Here is a 26,624-nt window from a genome sequence, read left to right on the forward strand (position 1 = left end):
AATAGTCTATTTTTTATTTTCAGTAGTTCAAAATTACTAATAAAATGATACTTTTCAAACTATAGAATGCCAAATTTACTTAAAGTTAATATGTAGTTATTATATAGGAACACAATATTACTTATACACCAGTCACGAAAAAAACACCAAAATCTTGTCGTTTAAGAAACTGGAATTGAAAAAAGTCAACTATTTTTAAATTTACGTAAGCGCCAAAAAAGTGCTCGTATCGCAATGCTACCCAGACAGATCGACGCAGAATGAAACGCTGATTCCGAATATATAAAAAACCCAAAATACCTATTTTGGCGCTTACGTAATTTTGCCTTTCCAGTGACGATAATAACTAGATGGTGCTAAGTGCGCTCGCTGCTAAAGCAGCTTCGCGGGCGTTGTATGTGGATTGACGTTTTGGTATAGTTTGTTTCGCATCACAGATTTGTAATAAATATTAAGACAGACACAGAAAGAAATAAAAAAAATATGTAGGATATTGTTGGTTTATATTATGTTATCAAAAAATAAAAATATAACATTATATTCTCTCTCTCTCCCTTGCATTGTTCCCATATGGTGGTGGGGTCTTTTTTCCGAGTCTTTTCCTTCCACTTCGCTCTGTTGGATCTGTATCTGTATCGTCTGCGGAAACATTGCAGGAACAAAGATCTTTTTTGATGACATCTGCTTCTTTGCCTTCTGTATTTCCTGTTAAAAATAAAATAATATTAATTTATTTATAATAACGTATATTTATAATAACGTATATATATAAAATCATTTTCTTAGTCGATAGCGATACGTTTTTGCCAAAGTGGTCATGGTCGTCATGTAACGTACCTAGATTCTTGTCACTATTGATTGCTGGCTGTCACACTGCTGCATTCATTGAAGAAGCTACCGACATCAGGCTTGGTTGATATAATACTATTGTATTAATAATCTCCTACGCAGTTTTTTGCCTTCTGCATTTCCTGTAAATAAAATATATATTAAATATTATATATAATTTCTTTTCCTTGGTCGATAGCGATACGTCTTTGCCAAAATAGTCGTGGTCGTCATGTAACGTACCTCGATATCTTGTAACTTTTGATTGCTGGCTGTCACACTGCTGCGTGCATTGAAGGACTTCAGGCTTGGTCGATTTTATTCTATTACAATCATAATCTCCTACACAGTTTATTGCACTCTGCATTTCCTGTGAATAAAATATTATTATTATTTTTTCCATAGTCTATAGCGATACGTTTATGCCAAAGTGGTCGTGATCGTCATGTAACGTACCTCGACATCTTGTTACTTTTGATTGCTGGCTGTCACACTGCTGCATTCTTTGAATGAGCGGCCAACATCAGGCTTAGTTTATATAATACTATTGTATTAATGATCTCCTACGCAGTTTTTTGCCTTTTGCATTTCCTGTAAATAAAATATATAATTAAATATTATATGTAATTTATTTTCCTTAGTCGATAGCTTTACGTTTTTGCCAAAATAGTTGTGGTCGTCATGTAACGTACCTCGATATCTTGTAACTTTTGATTGCTGGCTGTCACACTGCTGCATTCATTGAAGGGGCTGCTGACTTCAGGCTTGGTCGATTTTATTCTATTGCAATCATGAACTTCTACACAGTTTATTGCCATCTGCATTTCCTGTAAATAAAATATATATTTTTTTTTTCCTTAGTCTATAGCGATACGTTTTTGCCAAAGTGACGTACCTCGATATCTTGTTACTTTTGATTGCTGGCTGTCACACTGCTGCATTCTTTGAATGAGCGGCCAACATCAGGCTTGGTTTATACAGGGTGTAACGGAACGGGGGTATCAACCCGAAGTGTGCCTACTCTGTCACTATCTACAAATCACATGCGAGAGTATTGGCCGCCTAAATTCATATTTGCATTAGTTATGAGCAATTGAATTCCAGGTCTTCATGTAATAAATTCAAATTTGCACAACACTACGTAGCAATCAGCTGTTCAAGGTATTTAACTTTTGAGTGAACAGCTACCACCTCTTTTATTTATGCCTGCCCTAGTAAAGGGTAAACGTGCCAGTGATGGCCATATTAATCAATATTTTTTAAATTGTTTTGTTTCATCCTTGTGAGGCCAAGATTTCCAGACACAATATTTAAAAAAACAATGGGCTTTGGTCCCGGTTACTGCTTACTGATGTAATAAGTAGTCGTTACATGAGCCATGTCAGGGGCATTTGGCGGCTCAATAATAACCCTCGCACCAGGATTGACGAGGTTGGTTATCCTTATCCACCGCACAACCAATAGGATAGAACAAGATGTGAACATACATAAATCACGGCTTTATCCCTAATGGACCAGACAGAGCTACAAGTAATTACACATATCTAATATCACACTTACTGCGCTACTGAGGTGGGCAGAGTCACTTTGTTGTACAAGTTTTGTCCAAAAATGTAGTCGATTACCTACATTAATAGTTGATAAAGAAATGTACTTTACAATGCATCTCGTCTCCTTGTGTAGTATGCTTTATTTTATGATTACGTAATATCAGGCTCCCTTAACACCGTCATCCAGGTCAAATGGGCATCACGCTAGCGGCCAATGCGTTCATGGCTAGCTAAGTACGGGACAGTTTCATTAGAATACTTTCAGAGTTTTGCAGGCCCTAAACAACTACTACTACTCATACACAGTTACCACCAATCACTGACTAAGATGTGCAAGTACTAACACCTCACTTTACAATGGATCAAAGGACACAGCGATTCAAGAGGTAACGACGCGGCGGACGAGTTGGCCAGAAGGGGAACGGGAGGTAACAGCCATCGGAACCGATATTGCCGATCTCATTCGGACAGGTCCGCTCGCTGCTACGAACGAGAGCAGCCAACAAACACACCTTTTTTTGACGTGACTTATCGAAGATTTGCCGCAAATGACATTAACTACTTGGCCGGACAAATGGGGAGTGCTGAAGGCTCTCACCCGGTGCAACGTTTAAGACAACAGGCCTGAGGGTGCCCAGTTGAGCGCGAACCTCGGCTCAGGGCGTCGTCTGAGAGGAAAAATATTTGAAAGAATTAAACGACCCTAGTAAGTCGATAGCGATAAGCGCTGATTGAGGGAAGTCGTCGACCACGCCGGCGGTGTCGGTATCGGGGTCCTGAAATGTTTATTGTCGCGAGCTGATTGGCTGATTCTATGGCTAGAGTAATCGGGTCGTCGGGATCGTATTACATACTTCGGACGCCGATGCTATTCAGTACCGTTTCTAAGCGGGATGTATTCGGAAGCCGCAACTACCAGGGGATTTGGTTGGTGCGGAGCAGAATCGAAAAAACTGCAGTAGTTGGCAGACTTAGGTCAATGTGCAGATTTTCATTGCGAAGGAACCACGAACGATTTTGTATTTCCTGTAGACGGTGGATTTGAGAGAGACTCGCGTGAGCGAAAACTACCCCTGCATAGGTCATGATCGGACGGATGCAAGTCGTGTAGATTCCTAAGGGATAATTTACTACGCTTGTTAAGGAGACAATGAACACGGCCCATTACAAACGTGGCGCGATCGCGCACACGTTTGATATGGGCCTTGAAAGTAAGACGTCTATCTAAGACTACGCAGAGATATTTGACTTGCTCCTCCCAAGGGAAACGGCTTGCCAGAAATCTTGATGACTTAAGTTGACAGCGTGACCGTGACGTATTATAATAGCCCTTTGAAAAGTACACCGCTGCACTTTTCTCCGGGTTTACCTTGATTCTCCATTTGCGAAACTACTTGCCCAAGGCATTGGCGCGTTGGAGAATTCCGGTCATCATAACTCGACCGCGGCACGAAGAATAGATGGCTGTATCATCCGCAAATAAAGCTAGTTCGGTATTAGGGTATTTGGGAATGAACAAACACACCAGACTATGAACAACCGTAAATAAATGCAGGCAGGCTAAGATGGCACTACCCAACATCAATAGTTGTCTCTCCAAAAGAATTCTAAATGTGAAGAGGTCTCCACTAATACAGGTAACAGCTGCAGGTAGCAGGTGTAGCTGTGTGGTCACGGTGATATCAACAAACATCTGTTTATACTAGGTGTCACCGACAAGCCCCTGTGCAGAACCTGCATGGACGAGACAGCGGCCCATGTGCTACAGGAGTGTGAAGGAGCCGCCAACTACCGGGTCCGGCACCTTGGCCAGACGGGGTGCCTCCCTGAGGCGGCCGGCAACGTCAGAGGCTTGTTAGAATTCCTTGGGGATTTACAACATAGTAAAAGCAAAATAAATTTCTCAAGTACCGTTGTGACTGCCTACCCCTTAGTGATACGGGCGTGATATTATGTTAGTATGTTCTGATTACTTATGGCTCTGCCCACCCCATTAGGGATACGAGCAGCTGCAAGTGATTGTGTATCTTATTAACGAGACATTAATGTTACGTTTACAACATAGTAAAGACAATTAATTTCTCAAGTAAAGTACCTACCTAACATAACTTTACTTTTACTATGACATGGTAAAAGTAATCTTAAAATAAGTACTTTCGTACAATACAATAATACTTTATTGCGTACAAGGAATTAAAAACACATAACAGTATTTTTTTAAATCTTTTTCTATCGTGTGGGTTGTGAGGTGGATTACCAACCTCATCAACCCTGGTGTCAGGGTAACTATTGAGCCGCCAGAGGCCCCTGACATGACTCATGTAATGACTACTTTCTTACATGAGTAAGTAGTCACCGGGACCAACCGTGCCTTCCGAAGCACGGAATTGCAAATTGCATTGGGACAGTTAATGGGATTTATACCCTGTACCAGGATGCCAGGGCTCGCGAATAGAAAAAGGCACGCTAGTGTTTCAAACTATCGATAGTTCAGTATCGATTATCGATCATAATCATTTTCAACTACGATTTTGATTGGTAGAAATAAAAAAATAACTTTTCAAAAAATCTAAATCCATGGACTTTTGAGTTATTGAAATTCAGTTTAGACAATCAGCCCACTCAAAATAACCATACTATCGGAGTGTAGCAATACTACTGACTGAGGGCAAAATTATCGATAGTTTGTTATTAATCCGCAACGATACTATCGATTGTATTGCACTTAGGTAATAAAATCGAAAATGTTCCCACTTTCCGAGTTATCAATAGTCTTGCTATCGATCGACTCTCGGTCGGGATAGATTATCGATAGTCATTTTTTGATCGGCAAGCCCTAGTGCACCCGAAATTCAAAATGGCGGTGCTGTTAAGGGAAAGTTATCATTAACCATGATAAAAAATATTTTTTTTTGTATTTTTTTTCCTTCCTAAATTGTAGTCGTGTATTGTCCAACAGTGAACAATAACATCACGCTTTTTTCCCATTGGAGTAGGCAGAGACTGCGGAATTTCACTTACCACTACACCCTCGTATCGCTACATGCCCGTACCAAACATACATACATAATATCACGCCTTTATCTCTTATGGGGCAGACAGAGCCACAAGTAATCATAACATAGGTACATAAATAATTATCATGCTCGTACCGCTAATGGGATGTTCTTGTGACTCTGCCCACCCCATTAGGGATACGGGCAGAGTGATAGTATGTCTTATTATTGACAGATTTATTTCGCCTTCTGCTATTGCGCTGGATATTTGCGAAGAAACGTGGCAATTCTGTGTTAGTGCCAGAGTGTGAGCGCGGGTGATCCTTATTAGATAAACGACTTTTTTACTTTTCTAGGTTCAAAGTAAAATACGTACCTACTTTCATAAAATACAATACATTCATTCATTCAAACAATACCATAAAAATATTTTATTGCGCACAAAGAAATAACATACCCTTAAGTACCAGGATACTAGCATTCGAAAGAGATAGAAACATGCACACGAAAGTAAACTGTCAAATTATTTGTCAGTGCTTGTTTACTATCTGTGGAGTGAAGTTCGAAATTTGGATTTGTTGTGATAAATGTGATCAGTGATAGTTCGAGGTGTCTTTGAGTAATGTAGGTTATTATGAAATGATGATGTGTGTGGGTGCCGGCGATGGCAACTTAAGTGAAGCACGGAACTTGTATCAGCGATTCATAGAAGGTAGACCAGCTGATGAAGCCAGGCAACTGCCTTCACTGCATTGCTTCAGGAAAATGGTCAATCGCCTACTGCATTTAACGGGCTCTTTCCACGCGTCATCCGAGACTGGCCGCTCGGCGACCCGTGATCCGGAGTTTGAAGAAGCCGTACTAGCCGTGCAGCCAACCCAAGGACTACCACGCGAACCTTACCACATGCAACGTACGCCCGAGCTAATTCCTGCTGATTATTTACCTCGTGTGGCATTCTGAGAATGGTACCGAGTTCAAGTGGAAAGCTCACCAGACTTTGCTTCGAAAGTGTTGTGGACAGATGAAGCGGCAGGTCTGTGCATCGAACGGGGATGACGACATTTCGAACCTTTCTTGTAAAACGTAAGTCTAATTATTAATTACCTACCTACTTACCCACACTTTCACACTTTTTTTTCCTATTTACTATTAAATTAAATACCTTACCTAAACAAGTAGGTAATTTTAACTTATTTTACACGTCATAAAATAATGTGAGAATAGTTGTCAAAGCAAAATGACTCCAATTATTAGATGCTTTAGTGTCATTCTTGTTTGTTACAGTCGCCGACGTGCCGCCGACTCGGATTGTTCCAATCGGCCGCCGACTCCTTTTGACGTTGCCGCCAAAGCCGCCGCCCGCTCGAATTTCGTACCTATCGCGGCCGTGCGAGCGCCACGAGTACCAGGCGACCAGGACGCGCTAGGAGATTTGTGTAGTGCCAATATTTGAGTGGATTAAGAACAGTGACCTCAATAGTGCTGTGCCGTGTTTTTTACATGCTGGAAATATTAAAATATTTTTTTAACTGAAATTGAAAAAAATATCAAAAGTGTTTTTTTTTAATTGAAATTTTGCAGATAAGATCTACATAAGGTATAGTTTTGTCCCCTTTCGGCTTGATACCCCCCTTCCGTTACACCTTGTATAATACTTTTGTATTAATGATCTCCTACGCAGTTTTTTGCCTTCTGCATTTCCTGTAAATAAAATATATCATTTATTTTCCTTAGTCGATAGCGATACGTTTTTGCCAAAATAGTCGTGGTCGTCATGAAACGTACCTCGATATTTTGTAACTTTTGATTGTTGGCTGTCACACTGCTGCATTCATTGAAGGGGCTGCTGACTTCAGGCTTGGTCGATTTTATTCTATTGCAATCATGAACTCCTACACAGTTTATTGCCATCTGCATTTCCTGTAAATAAAATATATATTATAATTTTTTTCCTTAGTCTATAGCGATACGTTTTTGCCAAAATAGTCGTGGTCGTCATGAAACGTACCTCGATATCTTGTAACTTTTGATTGCTGGCTGTCACACTGCTGCATTCATTGAAGGGGCTGCTGACTTCAGGCTTGGTCGATTTTATTCTATTGCAATCATGAACTCCTACACAGTTTATTGCCATCTGCATTTCCTGTAAATAAAATATATATATATTTTTTCCTTAGTCTATAGCGATAAAATAATGTTAATTTATATATATTAACTTTTATTTATAAATATATACATATATATATTAGGTGATTTCCAAACTACCCAGGAGGTACACCCAGTAGCTCGCTTTTTTTCATGTGGTTCCCCCGCTAATCGAGGCCGCATCCACCTACTTATATGAGAAGTAGGTTCTATCTAATGAGTTAGCAATAGTCATTCAATAAGCAGAGAAATGTGAAAGAAAAAGCAATTTTTAGCTAAGGAATTTAAAATAAAAAGCAATTTTCAGCAATTAGCATGCAATAAGCAAAGCAATTACTCAGTAATTGTCAAACATAAGCGAGTTGTATAATTTAAAGATATTATTGACAATAACAAACACGTACCGAGTTTGTTAATACTTACATTGAGTTATCATCGCTAAGTTGACCAAATTATTAGTACAGGTTATCACATTCACTAAATGAAAATATGTGTTTTTATCAATTGTAACAATGCTTGCATGACCTAACCAACCGTTGGTGTTGTGGACGCCAATCTTCAAGAGACAAGTGGACGGGTGTGAGGAAAACTGGCAAGATGAACACGTCGGTGTGGGTGCGACTGGTGCACGGGAGAGAAGTGGAGCTAGTTGGCAGATGGAATTAGGCATCACTCTCTTGCTTCAGTTAAGTTCCACTCAGATCAGGTGGGTTGTCGCGTGGATGAACATCGCATGGGTTATAGTAATTCGGAGTAGAACTGTCCATGTTGTTCCCTTCATCGTAGGCACTTCAGTGGACTGTGGATCGATCAACAATAGTTACGTGAGTTGGCTGTCAAACCGATATGACGTGCCAGCCGAATCTAGCGACCAGGTATGCAGGGGATGGAGGTATCCTGTGGAGTAATCATATCAGCAAAGGTGAAAATGTCGATTGGGAGTGAAATGGAGGGAGAAGGACAGCTGCAGTCAGCGGTCACGATCTTGCTGTAGATAGACTACATGCTCAGTTTACGTGTAGTTGTAACTGTTCGAAGTTAATTGAAAACGATCGATATGCAAATTCCTGTTTAATGAAACAAGTAATAAATGAACAGGCAGGTGTTTTTTCGGTGTTTAAACGCTAAGACCGTTGTTTGTTTATTGATTAGCAGTGGTATGATGAATTCTTGGATACTGATGAATGCTAATAAGCTAAGTATTTAAAACAAAATCACATTCAGAAGCACTAAAAACACATTAAATTAAAGAACTAAATAATACCGTATGAAATATTATTTAATATAATATAAAGGATGGAAAGAATAAATGACAAGAATGCTATTTAGCGTGACATGGCTCTAACCAGATCCACTGGAAAACATAAAACCATGTAAAACCCTAAGTTCTAGTTTAGCTCATACACGATATTATGTTTTTTGAGGAACCGTGTCATGCGAAACAGTGTTCTATTGAAAAGTATTGTAAGGAGAAATGCAAAAAACACCATTTAGCGTGACATAGCTCTAACCAGATCCACTGGAAAACATAAAACCATATAAAACCTAAGTTTTAGTTTAGCTCATACACGATATTATGTTTTTTGAGGAACCGTCTCATGCGAAACAGTGTTCTATTGAAAAGTATTGTAAGAAAAAAAGCAAAGAACACCATTTAGCGTGACATAGCTCTAACCAGATCCACTGGAAAACATAAAACCATGTAAAACCCTAAGTTTTAGTTTAGCTCATACACGATATTATGTTTTTTGAGGAACCGTCTCATGCGAAACAGTGTTCTATTGAAAAGTATTGTAAGAAAAAAAGCAAAGAACACCATTTAGCGTGACATAGCTCTAACCAGATCCACTGGAAAACATAAAACCATATAACACCTAAGTTTTAGTTTAGCTCATACACGATATTATGTTTTTTGAGGAACCGTCTCATGCGAAACAGTGTTCTATTGAAAAGTATTGTAAGAAAAAAAGCAAAGAACACCATTTAGCGTGACATAGCTCTAACCAGATCCACTGGAAAACATAAAACCATATAAAACCTAAGTTTTAGTTTAGCTCATACACGATATTATGTTTTTTGAGGAACCGTCTCATGCGAAACAGTGTTCTATTGAAAGGTATTGTAAAAAGAAATGCAAAAAACACCATTTAGCGTGACATAGCTCTAACCAGATCCACTGGAAAACATAAAACCATATAAAACCTAAGTTTTAGTTTAGCTCATAGACGATATTATGTTTTTTGAGGAACCGTCTCATGCGAAACAGTGTTCTATTGAAAAGTATTGTAAGAAAAAAAGCAAAGAACACCATTTAGCGTGACATAGCTCTAACCAGATCCACTGGAAAACATAAAACCATGTAAAACCCTAAGTTTTTGTTTAGCTCATACACGATATTATGTTTTTTGAGGAACCGTCTCATGCGATACAGTGTTCTATTGAAAAGTATTGTAAGAAAAAAAGCAAAGAACACCATTTAGCGTGACATAGCTCTAACCAGATCCACTGGAAAACATAAAACCATATAAAACCTAAGTTTTTGTTTAGCTCATACACGATATTATGTTTTTTGAGGAACCGTCTCATGCGAAACAGTGTTCTATTGAAAAGTATTGTAAGAAAAAAAGCAAAGAACACCATTTAGCGTGACATAGCTCTAACCAGATCCACTGGAAAACATAAAACCATATAAAACCTAAGTTTTAGTTTAGCTCATACACGATATTATGTTTTTTGAGGAACCGTCTCATGCGAAACAGTGTTCTATTGAAAAGTATTGTAAGAAAAAAGCAAAGAACACCATTTAGCGTGACATAGCTCTAACCAGATCCACTGAAAAACATAAAACCATGTAAAATCCTAAGTTTTTGTTTAGCTCATACACGATATTATGTTTTTTGAGGAACCGTCTCATGCGAAACAGTGTTCTATTGAAAGGTATTGTAAGAAAAAAAGCAAAGAACACCATTTAGCGTGACATAGCTCTAACCAGATCCACTGGAAAACATAAAACCATGTAAAATCCTAAGTTTTTGTTTAGCTCATACACGATATTATGTTTTTTGAGGAACCGTCTCATGCGAAACAGTGTTCTATTGAAAGGTATTGTAAGAAGAAATGCAAAAAACACCATTTAGCGTGACATAGCTCTAACCAGATCCACTGGAAAACATAAAACCATATAAAACCTAAGTTTTAGTTTAGCTCATACACGATATTATGTTTTTTGAGGAACCGTCTCATGCGAAACAGTGTTCTATTGAAAAGTATTGTAAGAAAAAAAGCAAAGAACACCATTTAGCGTGACATAGCTCTAACCAGATCCACTGGAAAACATAAAACCATGTAAAACCCTAAGTTTTTGTTTAGCTCATACACGATATTATGTTTTTTGAGGAACCGTCTCATGCGAAACAGTGTTCTATTGAAAAGTATTGTAAGAAAAAAAGCAAAGAACACCATTTAGCGTGACATAGCTCTAACCAGATCCACTGGAAAACATAAAACCATGTAAAACCCTAAGTTTTAGTTTAGCTCATACACGATATTATGTTTTTTGAGGAACCGTCTCATGCGAAACAGTGTTCTATTGAAAAGTATTGTAAAAAGAAATGCAAAAAACACTATTTAGCGTGACATAGCTCTAACCAGATCCACTGGAAAACATAAAACCATATAAAACCTAAGTTTTAGTTTAGCTCATACACGATATTATGTTTTTTGAGGAACCGTCTCATGCGAAACAGTGTTCTATTGAAAGGTATTGTAAAAAGAAATGCAAAAAACACTATTTAGCGTGACATAGCTCTAACCAAATCCACTGGAAAACATAAAACCATATAAAACCTAAGTTTTAGTATAGCTCATACACGATATTATGTTTTTTGAGGAACCGTCTCATGCGAAACAGTGTTCTATTGAAAAGTATTGTAAGAAAAAAAGCAAAGAACACCATTTAGCGTGACATAGCTCTAACCAGATTCACTGGAAAACATAAAACCATGTAAAACCCTAAGTTTTTGTTTAGCTCATACACGATATAATGTTTTTTGAGGAACCGTCTCATGCGAAACAGTGTTCTATTGAAAAGTATTGTAAGAAAAAAAGCAAAGAACACCATTTAGCGTGACATAGCTCTAACCAGATTCACTGGAAAACATAAAACCATGTAAAACCCTAAGTTTTAGTTTAGCTCATACACGATATTATGTTTTTTGAGGAACCGTCTCATGCGAAACAGTGTTCTATTGAAAAGTATTGTAAGAAAAAAAGCAAAGAACACCATTTAGCGTGACATAGCTCTAACCAGATCCACTGGAAAACATAAAACCATATAAAACCTAAGTTTTAGTTTAGCTCATACACGATATTATGTTTTTTGAGGAACCGTCTCATGCGAAACAGTGTTCTATTGAAAGGTATTGTAAAAAGAAATGCAAAAAACACTATTTAGCGTGACATAGCTCTAACCAAATCCACTGGAAAACATAAAACCATATAAAACCTAAGTTTTAGTATAGCTCATACACGATATTATGTTTTTTGAGGAACCGTCTCATGCGAAACAGTGTTCTATTGAAAAGTATTGTAAGAAAAAAAGCAAAGAACACCATTTAGCGTGACATAGCTCTAACCAGATCCACTGGAAAACATAAAACCATGTAAAACCCTAAGTTTTTGTTTAGCTCATACACGATATTATGTTTTTTGAGGAACCGTCTCATGCGAAACAGTGTTCTATTGAAAAGTATTGTAAGAAAAAAAGCAAAGAACACCATTTAGCGTGACATAGCTCTAACCAGATCCACTGGAAAACATAAAACCATGTAAAACCCTAAGTTTTAGTTTAGCTCATACACGATATTATGTTTTTTGAGGAACCGTCTCATGCGAAACAGTGTTCTATTGAAAAGTATTGTAAGAAAAAAAGGAAAGAACACCATTTAGCGTGACATAGCTCTAACCAGATCCACTGGAAAACATAAAACCATATAAAACCTAAGTTTTAGTTTAGCTCATACACGATATCATGTTTTTTGAGGAACCGTCTCATGCGAAACAGTGTTCTATTGAAAGGTATTGTAAAAAGAAATGCAAAAAACACTATTTAGCGTGACATAGCTCTAACCAAATCCACTGGAAAACATAAAACCATATAAAACCTAAGTTTTAGTATAGCTCATACACGATATTATGTTTTTTGAGGAACCGTCTCATGCGAAACAGTGTTCTATTGAAAAGTATTGTAAGAAAAAAAGCAAAGAACACCATTTAGCGTGACATAGCTCTAACCAGATTCACTGGAAAACATAAAACCATGTAAAACCCTAAGTTTTTGTTTAGCTCATACACGATATTATGTTTTTTGAGGAACCGTCTCATGCGAAACAGTGTTCTATTGAAAAGTATTGTAAGAAAAAAAGCAAAGAACACCATTTAGCGTGACATAGCTCTAACCAGATCCACTGGAAAACATAAAACCATATAAAACCTAAGTTTTAGTTTAGCTCATACACGATATTATGTTTTTTGAGGAACCGTCTCATGCGAAACAGTGTTCTATTGAAAAGTAAGAAGAAATGCAAAGAATACTAATTAGTGTGTCATGGCTCTAACCAGATCCACTGGAACCATGTTATCCCTAAGTTTTTATTCTGCACTTACTATGTATATTATATTATACATTATTGTATATTCATGGTAAGTTGGATTTACTGTAGGTATATGCAAATTAATAACAAGCGTAGTTGTTTTGTTATTTGCGTCATTATAAGTAAATAACAAATGTAGACTTAAAAAAAAACTATTATCTTAAATTATTACGTAGGTAATACGTTGGTTATGACTGTACACATATGAATTAAACTATTTGCAGTTACTTTCATTTCTAATAACATTTGGTGTATTTGGTAACATTTAAAACTAAACAATTTTACCAGAATATATAAAATATGACTCGCTTTCTATTTTTTTAATTAAAGGTGTTTTCTTTTACCTTTCAATTTTTAAGTTTTTTTTTTGTTTTAGCCATATTTGATTTGAAAGTTTTGAATGTCAAAGTTTCACGTTGTTAGGTAGTGCTTTCTTCTCCAATTATTGTTTTTCCAAGTAGTAGGTATTTTCTAGCAACTTCATTTTATTTAGCCTGTATACATGTATTAATTACTTTATGTTTGTGTTTGTATCGATGAGTGATCATTCTTCTGTCAATACTGGTGAGACCCGCTTGTGGGAGGCCAGAAATTAACATGATCAAATTTGTTTTTGAATTTGCTTAGAATGGTATAGAACATTCATTGTTGATTATAGGCTTAATATTCTTACATACGCCATTAAAGGTAAAGCATGGTCGTACTTAATATCCTCCTGCGGCTTAGATTTTCAAACACAATAGCGAAACAATGGGATTTGGTTTAAGGACCAGCCAATCAGCTCGCGACACCAAACACTTCAGGACCCCGATACCGACCCCGCCGGCGTGGTCGACGATTTCCCTCATTCAGCGCTTATCGCTATCGACCCACTAGGGTCGATTAATTCTTTCAAATATTTTTCCTCTCAGACGACGCCCTGAGCCGAGGTTCGCGCCCAACTGGGCACCCTCAGGCCTGTTGTCTTAAACGTTGTACCGGGTGAGAGCCTTCAGCGCTCCCCATTTGTCCGGCCAAGTAGTTAATGCCATCTGCGGCAAATCTACAATAAGTCACGTCAAAAAAAAAAAAAAAAAAAAAAAGGTTTAAGGACTTTTTTCATGTTTAGCCCATCTGACAGTCATCATATTTACCCATATTTTTGTTCGTCACTGCCGGATACAGGTAATTAATGACCTATTTTATTGCACAACACAACAAATAATGTTCTAAATAACACATTTCATTTATATATTCGTAGCCACAAATCTGTGCAATTGATGATGCGTCTTTGCTGACATAATGACGATGACGATTCATACACCATTGAATGCTAATGTATAATAAATATACTGTACTGATTCGACGTACCATAACACATATTCTTTATTCTGTCCGTTCCAGACACGCGAGTTTTACTTATGTAGCGTTTATGTGTACTCATTAATCGATTTCTAGCTTGGCATTTGTTTAAGTTTCTGAATCTTTCTTCGAGCAGACATTTGTAGTAATGTTATTTCTTAGTTTCCTTGATGATGAGTAAACAGGCATCCGGATAGTTTCCTTTCTTCCTTATATTTATTATTTAAGGCGTATATTTTTTTTTGTTTGTTTACTTAATTCTAACTTAAGTTACCAACATACGCTAGTATAAAATATTCTTTAGTACAATTTTAATGCAAATTATATTTTTTTACAAATCAATATAATTTGCAAATGTTAAATACATTAAAATGTATACACTACACATTACACAAATTTAATTGGTTATAAAAACTTATTTTTCATTATACATTTATTTTCCTGAATTAATGCATGAAAATATCAAGGCGTTTGTGTTATAAAATAGCTACTCCAACTTACCATGAATTTCGTATTTTTTTTTTATTATTTTAGTAAATATATTTTGCTTACTGCTTAGTGAATGATAAAAAAATAAGTGACTAATATGACAAAGATAAATTTTACTTAATGTAAGTTAGGTATTGGGTAAAATGCTTTTGAATGATGATTTGTAAATATACTCGTAGAAGTATAATTATTGCATAACTTATTGCTTTAAGTTGAGAAAGTAGCACTTAGGAGAAAAATGTATCAATAAACATCATTGGTGTCTTCATCGAAATATTTTATAATTAATTTATTGTTTATATACGCATTTAAATTTGCTAACAATATTATTTGTATAGCGTTAGCGTTATAAAATAAAAAAATGAACATCAATAAATCATACGTTTGCTTACAAAAAACAAACAGTTTTAGCGCTTAAACACTGAAACAGAATTCTTTTCAAATAACTTCGAACAATTACCACTTTAATACACCTAAACTAAACATTGTCCATGTACAGCGAGATCCTCAATACTGATTACAGTTTCCGTACTCCCTCCTTTCCAGTCCTAAGCGACATTCAAACCTTCACTGACACGATCATTCCACAGGATACGTCCGTCCCTTGTATCCCAGATCGCAAGAATCGGCTAGCACGGCATAGCAGCTTGACAGCTAAAACTCACGCAACCATTGTTGATCGACCTACAAAATCCACCGAAAATGCCTACGACGATGGGAACGACACCGACAGTTCTACTCCGGATCATTCCAACCTGCGACATTCATCCATATGACAGCTTACTTGATCTGAGTGGAACTCAGCTAAAGCAATCGAGTGATACCTGCCTCCATCTTCCAGCCAGCTCCACTTCACTCTCATGCACCGGTCGCACCTGCAGCCAAGTGTTCATCCTGCCAGTTCACTTCACGCCCGTTCTCTCGTCCCCTAAAGATGAGCCTCCACAGCGTTAACGGCTGGGAAGGGCATGCACACATTGCCAATTGATTAACACACATTTTAATTCAGTGATTGTGACTAATAAAATGGTAAACCTAGCTTTGAAATTCAATGTAACCATCATCAAATCGAGTCCAAGCTAGTTAAAGTCAGTTCTATCGTTAAATTATACGAAAAGAAGAAAAAACAAGATAGAATGAATATAAATAATAAATAATTCGCAATATACGATAATTTCAACACATGATTTAACCGATCTAAAAAAACCCAATAAGCTTAATAACAGAGATGAACTGTTCAGTCTTTTCAAGAAGTGCCACCCTAAATAAAGTTACGTTAAACTTAAAAGTTCCGATATGATAACGTTATTCGAGAAAGGTTGGTCATTTTCGATTCGGTGCCTGAGTAGTAATACTTTTATGTCACGTCTTTCGCGAACGCGTCCTAAAGCTACATACAGTTGACCGTGACTAAACATATCAGATCTAAGATCGACCCCAACGCGACTAATCGTTTGACCCTGGCTCTTGTGAATAGTCATTGCATAACACACCTGCAATGGGAATTGACGGCGACACATCTCGTAAGGGCTGTTATGTTCTATAGGCGCTTTAAAAAGAATTCGAGGGATCAAATAATCTCCTAGTTCACCTTGTTTCCGAACTTTAATAATATATGGAGATGTTTCAACAACTATTACTTTGGTGCCATTTACTAAGCCGTCCGCGAAACTAAGATTACGCGTGATTACACAAACACATTCTAATTTTAATTGCAAATCGAAATCTGGAACACCTTGTGGTCGAAGTGTATGTAAAAATTCGGGACTAAAATATACTTGATCAGCGTTGTCGCTTAAAATTTTGTCTATGGCATAAAAATGTAATACTTCTCCTGGTAGTTTGTCTAAAATAACGGCATTAATTTCTCTAACTGCATCGTTACGGGTGCATAGAATCGCTCTGAAGGAGCATACACCTGGCTCAGTAAGAGTAACTTCTGGGAATACAAAATCAATTAAATCTTCTAATTCAGTAACATAATCAATGGATTCAAGTTGGACTAATTGCAAATCATTATTATTTGTTTCTAATCTAAGAGTAGGTAATAAATTTGAACCCAGTTTTAAAAGAAAATCTGCATACTGTGCGTCATCCTTACATCTCTGTGAAGTTACCAAACTAAATTTTTTCAATTGTTTCCAAATAGGTGAAGTTTTTAGTGACGCGTTTAATATATCAAAATTCGTTCGTGCTTCTGGGACTACTGGAGGAATTTGACGAAAATCTCCTGCAAAAATAATTATTTTAGAACCAAAAATTTTGTCTGACCTCATCAAATCCTGCAATGATCTATTTAATAAATTTATAAGGTATTTATGAGCCATCGGCGCTTCATCATACACAATGAGATTAGAATTATAAATCAATTCAGCTCTTTGAGTACCATTTGAGATGTTCCAGTATCCGCTATCATCTAATAGATGTAAAGGAAATCTAAACAAGGAATGAGCCGTCATTCCGTTTGTGTAATTTTGAGCAGCAATTGCAGACGATGCACAGGTTAAAGCTATACCTTTAAGGTTACCGCGGATATATGCATTTATGACCTTCAATAAAAGCGTTTTTCCGGTGCCGGCCGGACCATCGATAAAAATCGCACAGTTGTTGGATTCTCGGTAAACACTATCAACGCAAAGCTTTTCCACGTAATCGAATACGGCACGTTGATCGGGAGATAACTGTGGCAACCACTCTTCTACGTATGATTTCAAACTATCTAAATCATATTCAGTGCGTTCCCTATCTAACTCCGTTGACCTATAAATTACTTCCGGCAAACCTTGTTCTATTAACGAAGTTCCGTGTCTGCGTAGCATTCTATCTATTTGGATGAGGCACATGTTAAACGCGTTTTCTTCGTCATCTGGCACCCTATAAAGAAAATCTTCGGCCAATTGACGTTTATACGTGTTCCACAGTGACGCCACTGAGGCACCATTAACAGCCAGCGTTACAAAAAAGCTACGAAGTCGTGGTCCGGTTGAAAAAGTGGAAGCTTCTTCCATAGCCCGTTCATATTCGACTGCGTCGTCCGCAAGTCCTACGAATTTGGCAGCTTCTTGAAAAGTTTTGCAGTTTGGACCTCCAATTTGAAGTAAATCCGCGAAACTACGACAAGGGTAAACACTTAAAAGAAGTCTTAAAAAGAACTGTTCACTTCTTTTCGGCGCGACCCAAAATAGACGCGCGACGAGCTCACCCCGCATCCTCCGCGTAAGAAATTTGCCGTTCTGCATTTGCACCGCCTGAACTGTCTTTAAACATGGATCTTTCGCATGAATGTTGTAAGTTTCGAAAAAGTCTAAGTAGGATACCCGATCAAACTCCTCAGTTAAAGGCCTACTGAAATAGTCTAAAAGATCTGAACCTGCATTATTAACTGCCTCGTTCGCGTGTCCAGGCTTAAAAAATACTGAATTTTGATCGGGCAAATGTACTGTTAACATTTTTACCGTAGGGTTCCTAGCTACAATATCAAATTCGAGAACTCTCCACGCTGCTTCGCTAGAACTAATATATCGCTTAGTGACATATTGTTCGATTTCATCCTCACGATGTTCTTCATCAACAACGGCAATACGGGCTTCATCAGGTCCTTTTGTCATGTATTTGAATAAATACTTAATTATGGCACGCTGTGTGGACACTTCTAAATTTATGTGAGCATCATATTTTAGGAGAAGAGCAGGATTATAAGGAACGACCCACAAATCATTAACTATTACGTCTCTGCCGCGATATTTAATAATCGCCTGATTTTTACTATTGCGACGTAAATGTATAAAACCTCTATCGTCACTGAAGGTGACTGGTGTTTCCTTTTTTGGAAAATATTTTAAACAGTTTTTTTTCTCACTATTCCAACACGGCAAATTAGTTCGGTAAGGAGGGCCGCATGGACCGTGTATCATGTGATCCATGACAACTTTGTATAATAAAGTTTGTGCTGGATCGGGTATGGTAGCTCGAACAAACTTATCAATATCCAGACTTTCTACTGGTCCACCACCTTCCACTCTAAAAGCAATATGCGCATGTGGTAGTCCTCTTTTTTGGAACTCTATAACATGCATTATATAAACAATTTTTCTGAACCATTTACCCGATTTTAAATCTTTTAATAACTCTCCGAGTTTTAAGTTGAAAACTCGAGCACAAGTAAGGGGGTCTTTTGATCGACCTGATAATGTTGAATTTTTTATTTCAGGCCAGTTGGGGTTACATGTTAAAGTTAAAAAATATGATGGTGGACCTAACCTGTTTACCATTGCTATAGCATCCAGGTATTTCTTTTTCATGTACCGTGGACCCCCTGTGAATGAGCTAGGTAAATAAATTTTACCAGGTTCTACGCCACCTTCTCCTAAAATAAACTCGTCATTAATTAATTCTTGGAGTGGAGCTACTCTTAGCCTGTTTTGTTGTTTTGTTTGGCTATTTTTCAAAAACCGCAAGCGTTCTTCTAAAACTCTACAAAACATATCGACTAACCACTCTTCAGATAAACGACCAAATATGCTAAATCGCGATTCGGATAAAAGTAAACAACGGACATATTTAACCTGATTAAGCTTATTGCCCTTATTATCTCTCATATCTGGATGCCAACCAGTATTTCCGTGAGGATATAAGAGAGGATACTGGAAAGTCTCGTATAAGGAATCCATTATATCTATTGTTCGAGGCCTACCGTCTGCTATCTTTTTGACTACAATACAGCGTGGAGAAAATTCTTCGCGGTCTGTACTAATAATTGCGGCAATTTCTTGACCAATAGGTTGATCTCCGAGGATGTTACCGTGAGTCGCACGAGTAGTTTTTTCGAACTTCAAGAAAGCTTCTGATGATACCTCTAAACTTAATCTTCTAAAACAATTTATGTATGGATTAACTGTGTGCATGAAACCTGTAATCATTCGAACTACCGATTTATCTAAACTTAATTCGCCAGCTAAACTTTCTCTTTCGCTACTGTCATTTATGTAAAAATTTATATTATTCGGACTTTCATTGTAAGATAAATCAAAGATACGGTGGTAAATACGTCCTTGAATTTTTAGAAAAGATATACCTTCTGGATGATGGTAACCGTGGGAAACACCTAATGCCGAAAATGCAAAAATATTATTGTAAGCGCGTGGTCTATTTAAAAAAGCTGGATTTGTATAAAATTCTTCGTTTAAGGGGAGAAAATTCTGAACGTTATAGTCACCTGAATGACAACACCATTGCCGACGAGATTTCTCTTCTTCGAACAATGGAGCATTGCATCTTGGACATCTATATGTTTGCTCAGACAGAAGCGACGTATTTTTTAAATTATATAAGCGAATAGTGCTGAGTTCATGTCCCTGTTTTTCACCTATTAAATTTTTTGAATATCTCAGCGGTGTTTCTATGTTACGACAATTTTCTGTATATCTTTGTGCTGCTTTTTTGTTAATTTCGGGGTGGAGCTCGTAATAACGTTGAACGGCCGCGCGATGAACGTCTGGGTTGTTCTCGTTATAACGTTGAACGGCCGCGCGGTTATGTCTGGATTGCGTTCGTTATACCGTTGAACGGCGGCGCGGTTAATGTCTGGATTGCGTTCGTTATACCGTTGAACGGCCTCGCGGTTAATGTCTGGATTGCGTTCGTTATACCGTTGAACTGCCTTGCGATTAACAGCGGGGTTTTTCGTTGTATATTTCCTTACAGCTTCGCGATGCGCATTTTCTTTATTCGGTTTTCGTCCGCGTTTCTGTTTTTTGGGTCGGCCGCCTTTATTTTTAACGCATTGGTTTTCGGCTTGATTACCAATTCTTTCTAATAGGACAACTGGTTTTAAAATTGACAATTTCAAATCATTTGTAGTGTCATAAACATCTACAGGATTTGTATCAACTTTCAATTTACTATCTAAATTTTGCACAGAGGTTTTAATCGGGGTCAGTGTTGACTGATAGTTTATCAAAATAGAATCTAAAGTTTGATTCACATGTAATGGTGATGATATTAAATCTATTAAAATGGACTGTGACGTTTCGGAACTAACCTGGGTTTCATTTTGCCACATAAGGTCGTCATTTAATACTCTTAATCGAGTTAATGAGTATTCGGATCCGTCATAAATTTCATTCGCGAGTAAAAGTTTTGCTAGCGCTTCGGTTGAATTACATTTAAATAAACGTGCTACGTAAGGACCGTCCTCTGGTTTGCCCCTTCCTATGTTAATGTTTTTGCTGTTAACCGCATGGCTGTTAAAGAAATAATATTCACCATTAAAGCGCCAAAAACTAAAAGTATAACCCTGACCCGTAAACAATATGCTATCCGTACTGTCGTTGTGATTTGAATTGTTTACATTATAAGCAAATTCTGAATCAACAGTATAGTCATTAGTATTAAAAAATACTCTGTTGTCCAAAATATTCTTTAACGTTAATAAACCTACGTCTTTATTCGCGGGAGTTGTAGGATACGTATTAGAAATGATCCAGTTGTCCTCCATGCTAACTATATTTACGACGTTACTCCCGACGCGAAGCTCATTGGGTAATTCATCTGGCATAAAATAACTGACACCCCTCTGAAGTAAATATTTTAACTGCATGTAAAGTGTATCCCCCATTTTTAAAATTTCATCAACTTCGGCAGTAGTGAAACATGCGCGATTATGGAATACAGAATAAATTGAAGCGCATGCTGAGATAACCGTACATTGCGAATTATTACCTTCATACACATCGGAGCCTTGGTGTGTTAGACCTAAGGAATTAGTAAACGTTAGATATTAATTTATTTAATAGATAAGGCAATACACCCTATTTTTGACATCCCTACTGTCTTTAGTAGGAAAAAAATAAGATAATTTTGATATATTCCATGCTATCTAAACAAAAATATGGTCCAATCTGGTTCTAGGTAATGGACATTTTTAAAAAAAAACAATTTTGCCTCAAACCTCAGTGCGAACGTTAAAATTTGAGAAATGATTAGACTGTACCAATAATTTAAGGTGCTAATAATTAGGCAGTTTACCCTATATACTTAAATTAAAATATTATTTATCAATATTATCATTCTCCAATAATGTAATTTTTTAAAAAAAAAAATATTCACAGATATAAATTACAAGCAATGCAGTAACTATTATATGACCATTAAATTACCTATTATTAAAAAAAGAAATAATAACCTACGCATATACAATTTCAGTCGGATCAATAAACCTAGGTAGTAATTTGTTTAAGCCTTACGTATAAAAATACACAATGCCGCCTTTACATTGTAAACGCAGGCTAAACCCTACAAGATTTATCAAAATAATGTACTAAGTATTGTACACATTAAAAAGGTCCACAGAAAACTCCGCGATGGTATATGTGTATCTCTTATGGATATCTTTAGTATTCATCTACGGATGAATACGAGCTTATACTTGGAAGAGTTACAATCAAAAATTCAACAACTGGAACAAAAACTGGAAATAGCAGAGAATGAAATTGAGAATTTGGTATCTGAAAACTATGCACTTATAAAGAAAAATTCTGACTATGAACTAAAAATTAAACAGCTAACGCAAATATGTAAAACTACACCAAGCCAAAGTGCGTCTAAGAAAAAACTTCAGACCCTTAGTCTAAATTGAATTTCTCGAGTTTAGCTAACAACCAACCAATTGTTCCACCTATGATATGGAGTACCACGAAAGCGAAATTAGCGCCAACCACCACCGAGAGTGTAAGCAAAAATCAGTGCAACGTTAACATTCAGACAAATCGCACTTATAGTAATTATATTTAAGTACCTACATAAGGTTAGATAAAATTAGATTTAATAAAAATAAAATAAATAGGTAAAAAGTAAATAAGTAAAAATGTAGTGTATGAATTTAGATATTCCAAAGATAGCAGTAAATCTCCATGGTAAGTATAGGGAAAGGGGAATTGTTTTACTCCAAATTTAACGTGTGCATGTCAAGAGCAGTAAAGAATAAATCAAAACTACTGGATAGATTTTAATTATTTTTGTGTGAGTGACATAGGCTATATATTTTATACCCATGCAAAGCCGGAGCGGGCGGCTATGTTTTTATATACAACGTTCACAGTTTTTCTGTAGTGTATTTAGTATCAGCATTGCACCCGAGCGAAACCGGGGCGGGTCGCTAGTGGTATATAAAATAAAAAACTTATGAAATACTGCCATAAGTCGTTAAGCCGTTGGTCCCGGCTATTAGCCGTAAAAACACCTTCACCAACCCGCAGTGGAGCAACGTGGTGGAGTATGCTCCATACCCTCTCCGGTTGATTGAGAGGAAGCCTGTGCCCAACAGTGGGACGTATATAGGCTATTTATGTTTATGTTATGTTATGGAATACTGACACTATGAGCTTATGATTATCAAATATCATTCTAAGCAACTTTCTCGAAAAAATACATACTTAAGAGTACGCCTATTTCCCGTTGGGATAGGCAGAGACCACGCAATTCCATTTACTACGATCCTGACACATCACTTTGCTTCGACCACTCTTATCAATTCGCCGGTTCCCAGTACTCTTGACCGTGGCTTTTCTTTAAATATCCTGAAATTAATCGAGGTATGTACTACCTAGGCCTTCCTCTTCCGATTCTACTAATTATACTACTAAATAGATCTTGTCCATGTCCAAAATATCTGAGCATTCTTTTATCAATTCTCTTCACTATACATTTTCTTTCACAACAGTCCCTTATCACGCTATTTTATCATTCAAAGTCATTTCACTCATACTTCTCAATGTTGTCATTAGTAACCTTTTGACAGTTTTAATAAAAGATTAAGCAAATAATTACATAATTGTAACATAAATATTTAATTGAGGTAATAAACTAACTTTAAGTCCAATTTCATTCATATTCTCTCTCGTAATCTGTTTTCTGCCTACCCCAATGGGAAATAGGCGAGATATTATGTAGGTATGCAATGCAGCACTCTATTTAGGGATATTTCTAAAATTTTATATAAAATAACAGTAAAACGTAATACCACAGTTTTTGTTCTTATTTTGATCTTGTTGCATCATAGTGTGAGATTATTTCAGACTAATATAAGTGAAGTATGTATATTTGTGAAAATATAAAAAAAAACCAGGCAAGTGCGATTTGGTGCTAAGGTTCCGTCCACAGATGTGATCAGTAAAAGAAAATTCTGATGGCGAAATCTAAGATATAATAATACGATTGAGTTGAACATCTCTCATCATCATCATCACACATCAAAAATAAAGAATAATATAATACCTTAGAATGGTCTGTCTCGTACTTATGCATTAGACGTGTATCTATACTACATACTTACATACACAGAATTTTCCTTTATTAACCTTTACTGTGGACGTAACCTTAGGTACATATACACATTAAATATAGTATAACATAGTATATATACCTACATTATTTTTTACTATATCAGGGTTGTGGAGATATAGTATTTTTATGCACTCATTGCATTCGGCGTTTTCCATATCTTTAGACAGCTGTAAAGTTGTTACTTTATTTTGCTTATTACTTTATAGCTCATCATCATCATCAGCCCATTAACGTCCCCACTGCTGGGGTACGGGCCTTTCCTATGGATGGGTAGGGAGATCGGGCCTTAAACCATCACGCGGGCCCAGTGCGGATTGATGGTTATTAACGACTGCTAATGCAGCCGGGACCAACGGCTTAACGTGCCTTCCGAAGCACGGAGGAGCTCAAGATGAATTTTTTTTTTTGTGGTCACCCATCCTGTGACCGGCCTTTGCGAAAATTGCTTTACTTCAACAATCGCAGACCGAGCGCGTTAACCGCTGCGCCACCGAGCTCCTCAAATAACTCTTATAGCTATCACAAAAAATAATTAAAAAAAACTCAAACCAAGTTCAAAATCTGTCAAATAAAAAGTAATAAATAATATTAAGTTAAATACCTACATTAAAATCAAAATTTTGAAAATACTTTTTATTTGTTTAAACTCGAGAGTATGACTAATAATATAATTTAATACGCCCGTAACCAGGTACCTTCGTTAACAAAACACTGGAATATAAAATACATACACATAAATAGCCTATATACGTCCCACTGTTGGGCACAGGCCTCCCCTCAATCAACCGGAGGGGGTATGGAGCATACTCCACCACGCTGCTCCACTGCGGATTGGTGTAGGTGTTTTTACGGCTAATAGCCGGGAGCAACAGCTTAACGTGCACTCCGAAGCACGGAATCATCTTAATTTTTCGGACAATCAGGAATATAACATGTCTTATAATTTGTTTAATGTGTGTAGTGCCCGACACACCCTTGACCGTTTTCCAATTTTCTTTAAACCATTAGTAATCATACTCACTTAAGCTGTAAGCCTTTATTAGTAGTCGAAACACAAGGTTCCTAATTTTTAACTGTTTTTCAACCATAAGTTGGAAAATTTCTAAACCAATTTTGATGAAACTTGCATTCTTTCCTATGTTGGACGATACTTAATCCCATAAACAAGCATTATTGCAATACGATTTCTAGTTACTAAGAAATGCATGGACAAACATACATCCATATATTTTGAATACATATGGGTCCAATTGATAACCTTTTTTTTGAAGTCGATTAAAAAAAAGGTTTGTTTGTAGTCTACCTAGGTGAACTGACAAGGTGTACCAAAACCAACACAGGGTTTCCTTCAGTCCCTACCACATGGTCATCAAGATATATAACCATATTCAAAATATAGACAAACTTACATTCACTCTTTGACAGTAATTTAAGTTTCTTGTTAGTAGACAAATGTTATTATACCTAGCATTCAATATTTTTTTCAGATAAACTAAATATTTCAATATCTCTATCTCTATATTAGGTACTTACTTACCTAATAACTTGTTTGATATAATTTTGTTATTATAAATATCTGTTAAATAATTAAGTAGGTAACTTTGTAATAATTTTGTTACCTAATTACTTATTTCTATAATTCTTAGTTAGATAGTTAATATTTAACCATCATTATCACATATTTAGTTGACTTTTTCACGATTTTAGAGAAAGGTTTAACTTTTCACTCAGAATATTAAGAGAGTGACTGCTATAGCATAGAATAAGAGTAATAATACTACGGCCATAGGTTAACTTATGTGTGTATTATAATTTGTTACAGACCTACTTATTACTTACAGGTCATCTAATGAGTGATGTTACTGTTGTGCTACAACATGGGTTGCTGTCAAACCTGAATCACTGCGATTGTTATAATTCAAAAAGGATTCACTTCACTTTTATTATTATTTATTTTCTAGTCTTATGACTTCTCTGACCATCTAAATTTATCATAGGTTAACTAACTTACTTCATATAGGTACCTACCTACTTAAATATTCTAAAATATGAATAGTAATTACCTATCGCCTATTCTAGTCACACAGCATAAGTAGGGGCAATGCAATTGATTTAAGTAGATACCTAGGTACCTAATACCTGTTATTAAGTAAAGTTTTTTCCACGGCTGATGTCAAGCGGCTGGCTATTTTAGACATAATGATCAATCGATCGTTTCGTTGGTGTGCGGATTTAACATAAAAAATGTGCATTAGATATTAAGCTCGTTAAAACCTAAA

The 26,624-nt window shown here is 36.6% G+C and overlaps 1 protein-coding gene across 5 annotated transcripts in view; it reads right to left on the reverse strand.

The window, feature by feature from the left end:
• Positions 1 to 526: 526 nt before the first annotated feature.
• Positions 527 to 26,624, reverse strand: part of LOC126381241 (uncharacterized) — an 89,538-nt gene continuing 63,440 nt past the window's right edge. For 2 of the 5 annotated variants that reach the window (XM_050030744.1, XM_050030746.1), the window contains 4 exons: positions 7,386 to 7,520; positions 1,521 to 1,655; positions 838 to 971; positions 527 to 705 (listed from right to left, as the gene is read on the reverse strand). In XM_050030744.1, the coding sequence (XP_049886701.1) occupies positions 933 to 971; positions 1,521 to 1,655; positions 7,386 to 7,520 (309 nt within the window). In that variant the 3' untranslated portion in view covers positions 527 to 705; positions 838 to 932. Of the gene's footprint in view, positions 706 to 836; positions 972 to 1,071; positions 1,199 to 1,284; positions 1,406 to 1,520; positions 1,656 to 7,024; positions 7,079 to 7,162; positions 7,298 to 7,385; positions 7,521 to 26,624 lie in introns of those variants that run through there. The other 3 variants (XM_050030743.1, XR_007568733.1, XM_050030745.1) reach the window with 3 other exon arrangements.

The sequence above is a fragment of the Pectinophora gossypiella genome, unplaced genomic scaffold, assembly GCF_024362695.1.
Source record: "Pectinophora gossypiella unplaced genomic scaffold, ilPecGoss1.1 Pgos_41, whole genome shotgun sequence".
Taxonomy (NCBI): Eukaryota; Metazoa; Arthropoda; class Insecta; order Lepidoptera; family Gelechiidae; genus Pectinophora; species Pectinophora gossypiella.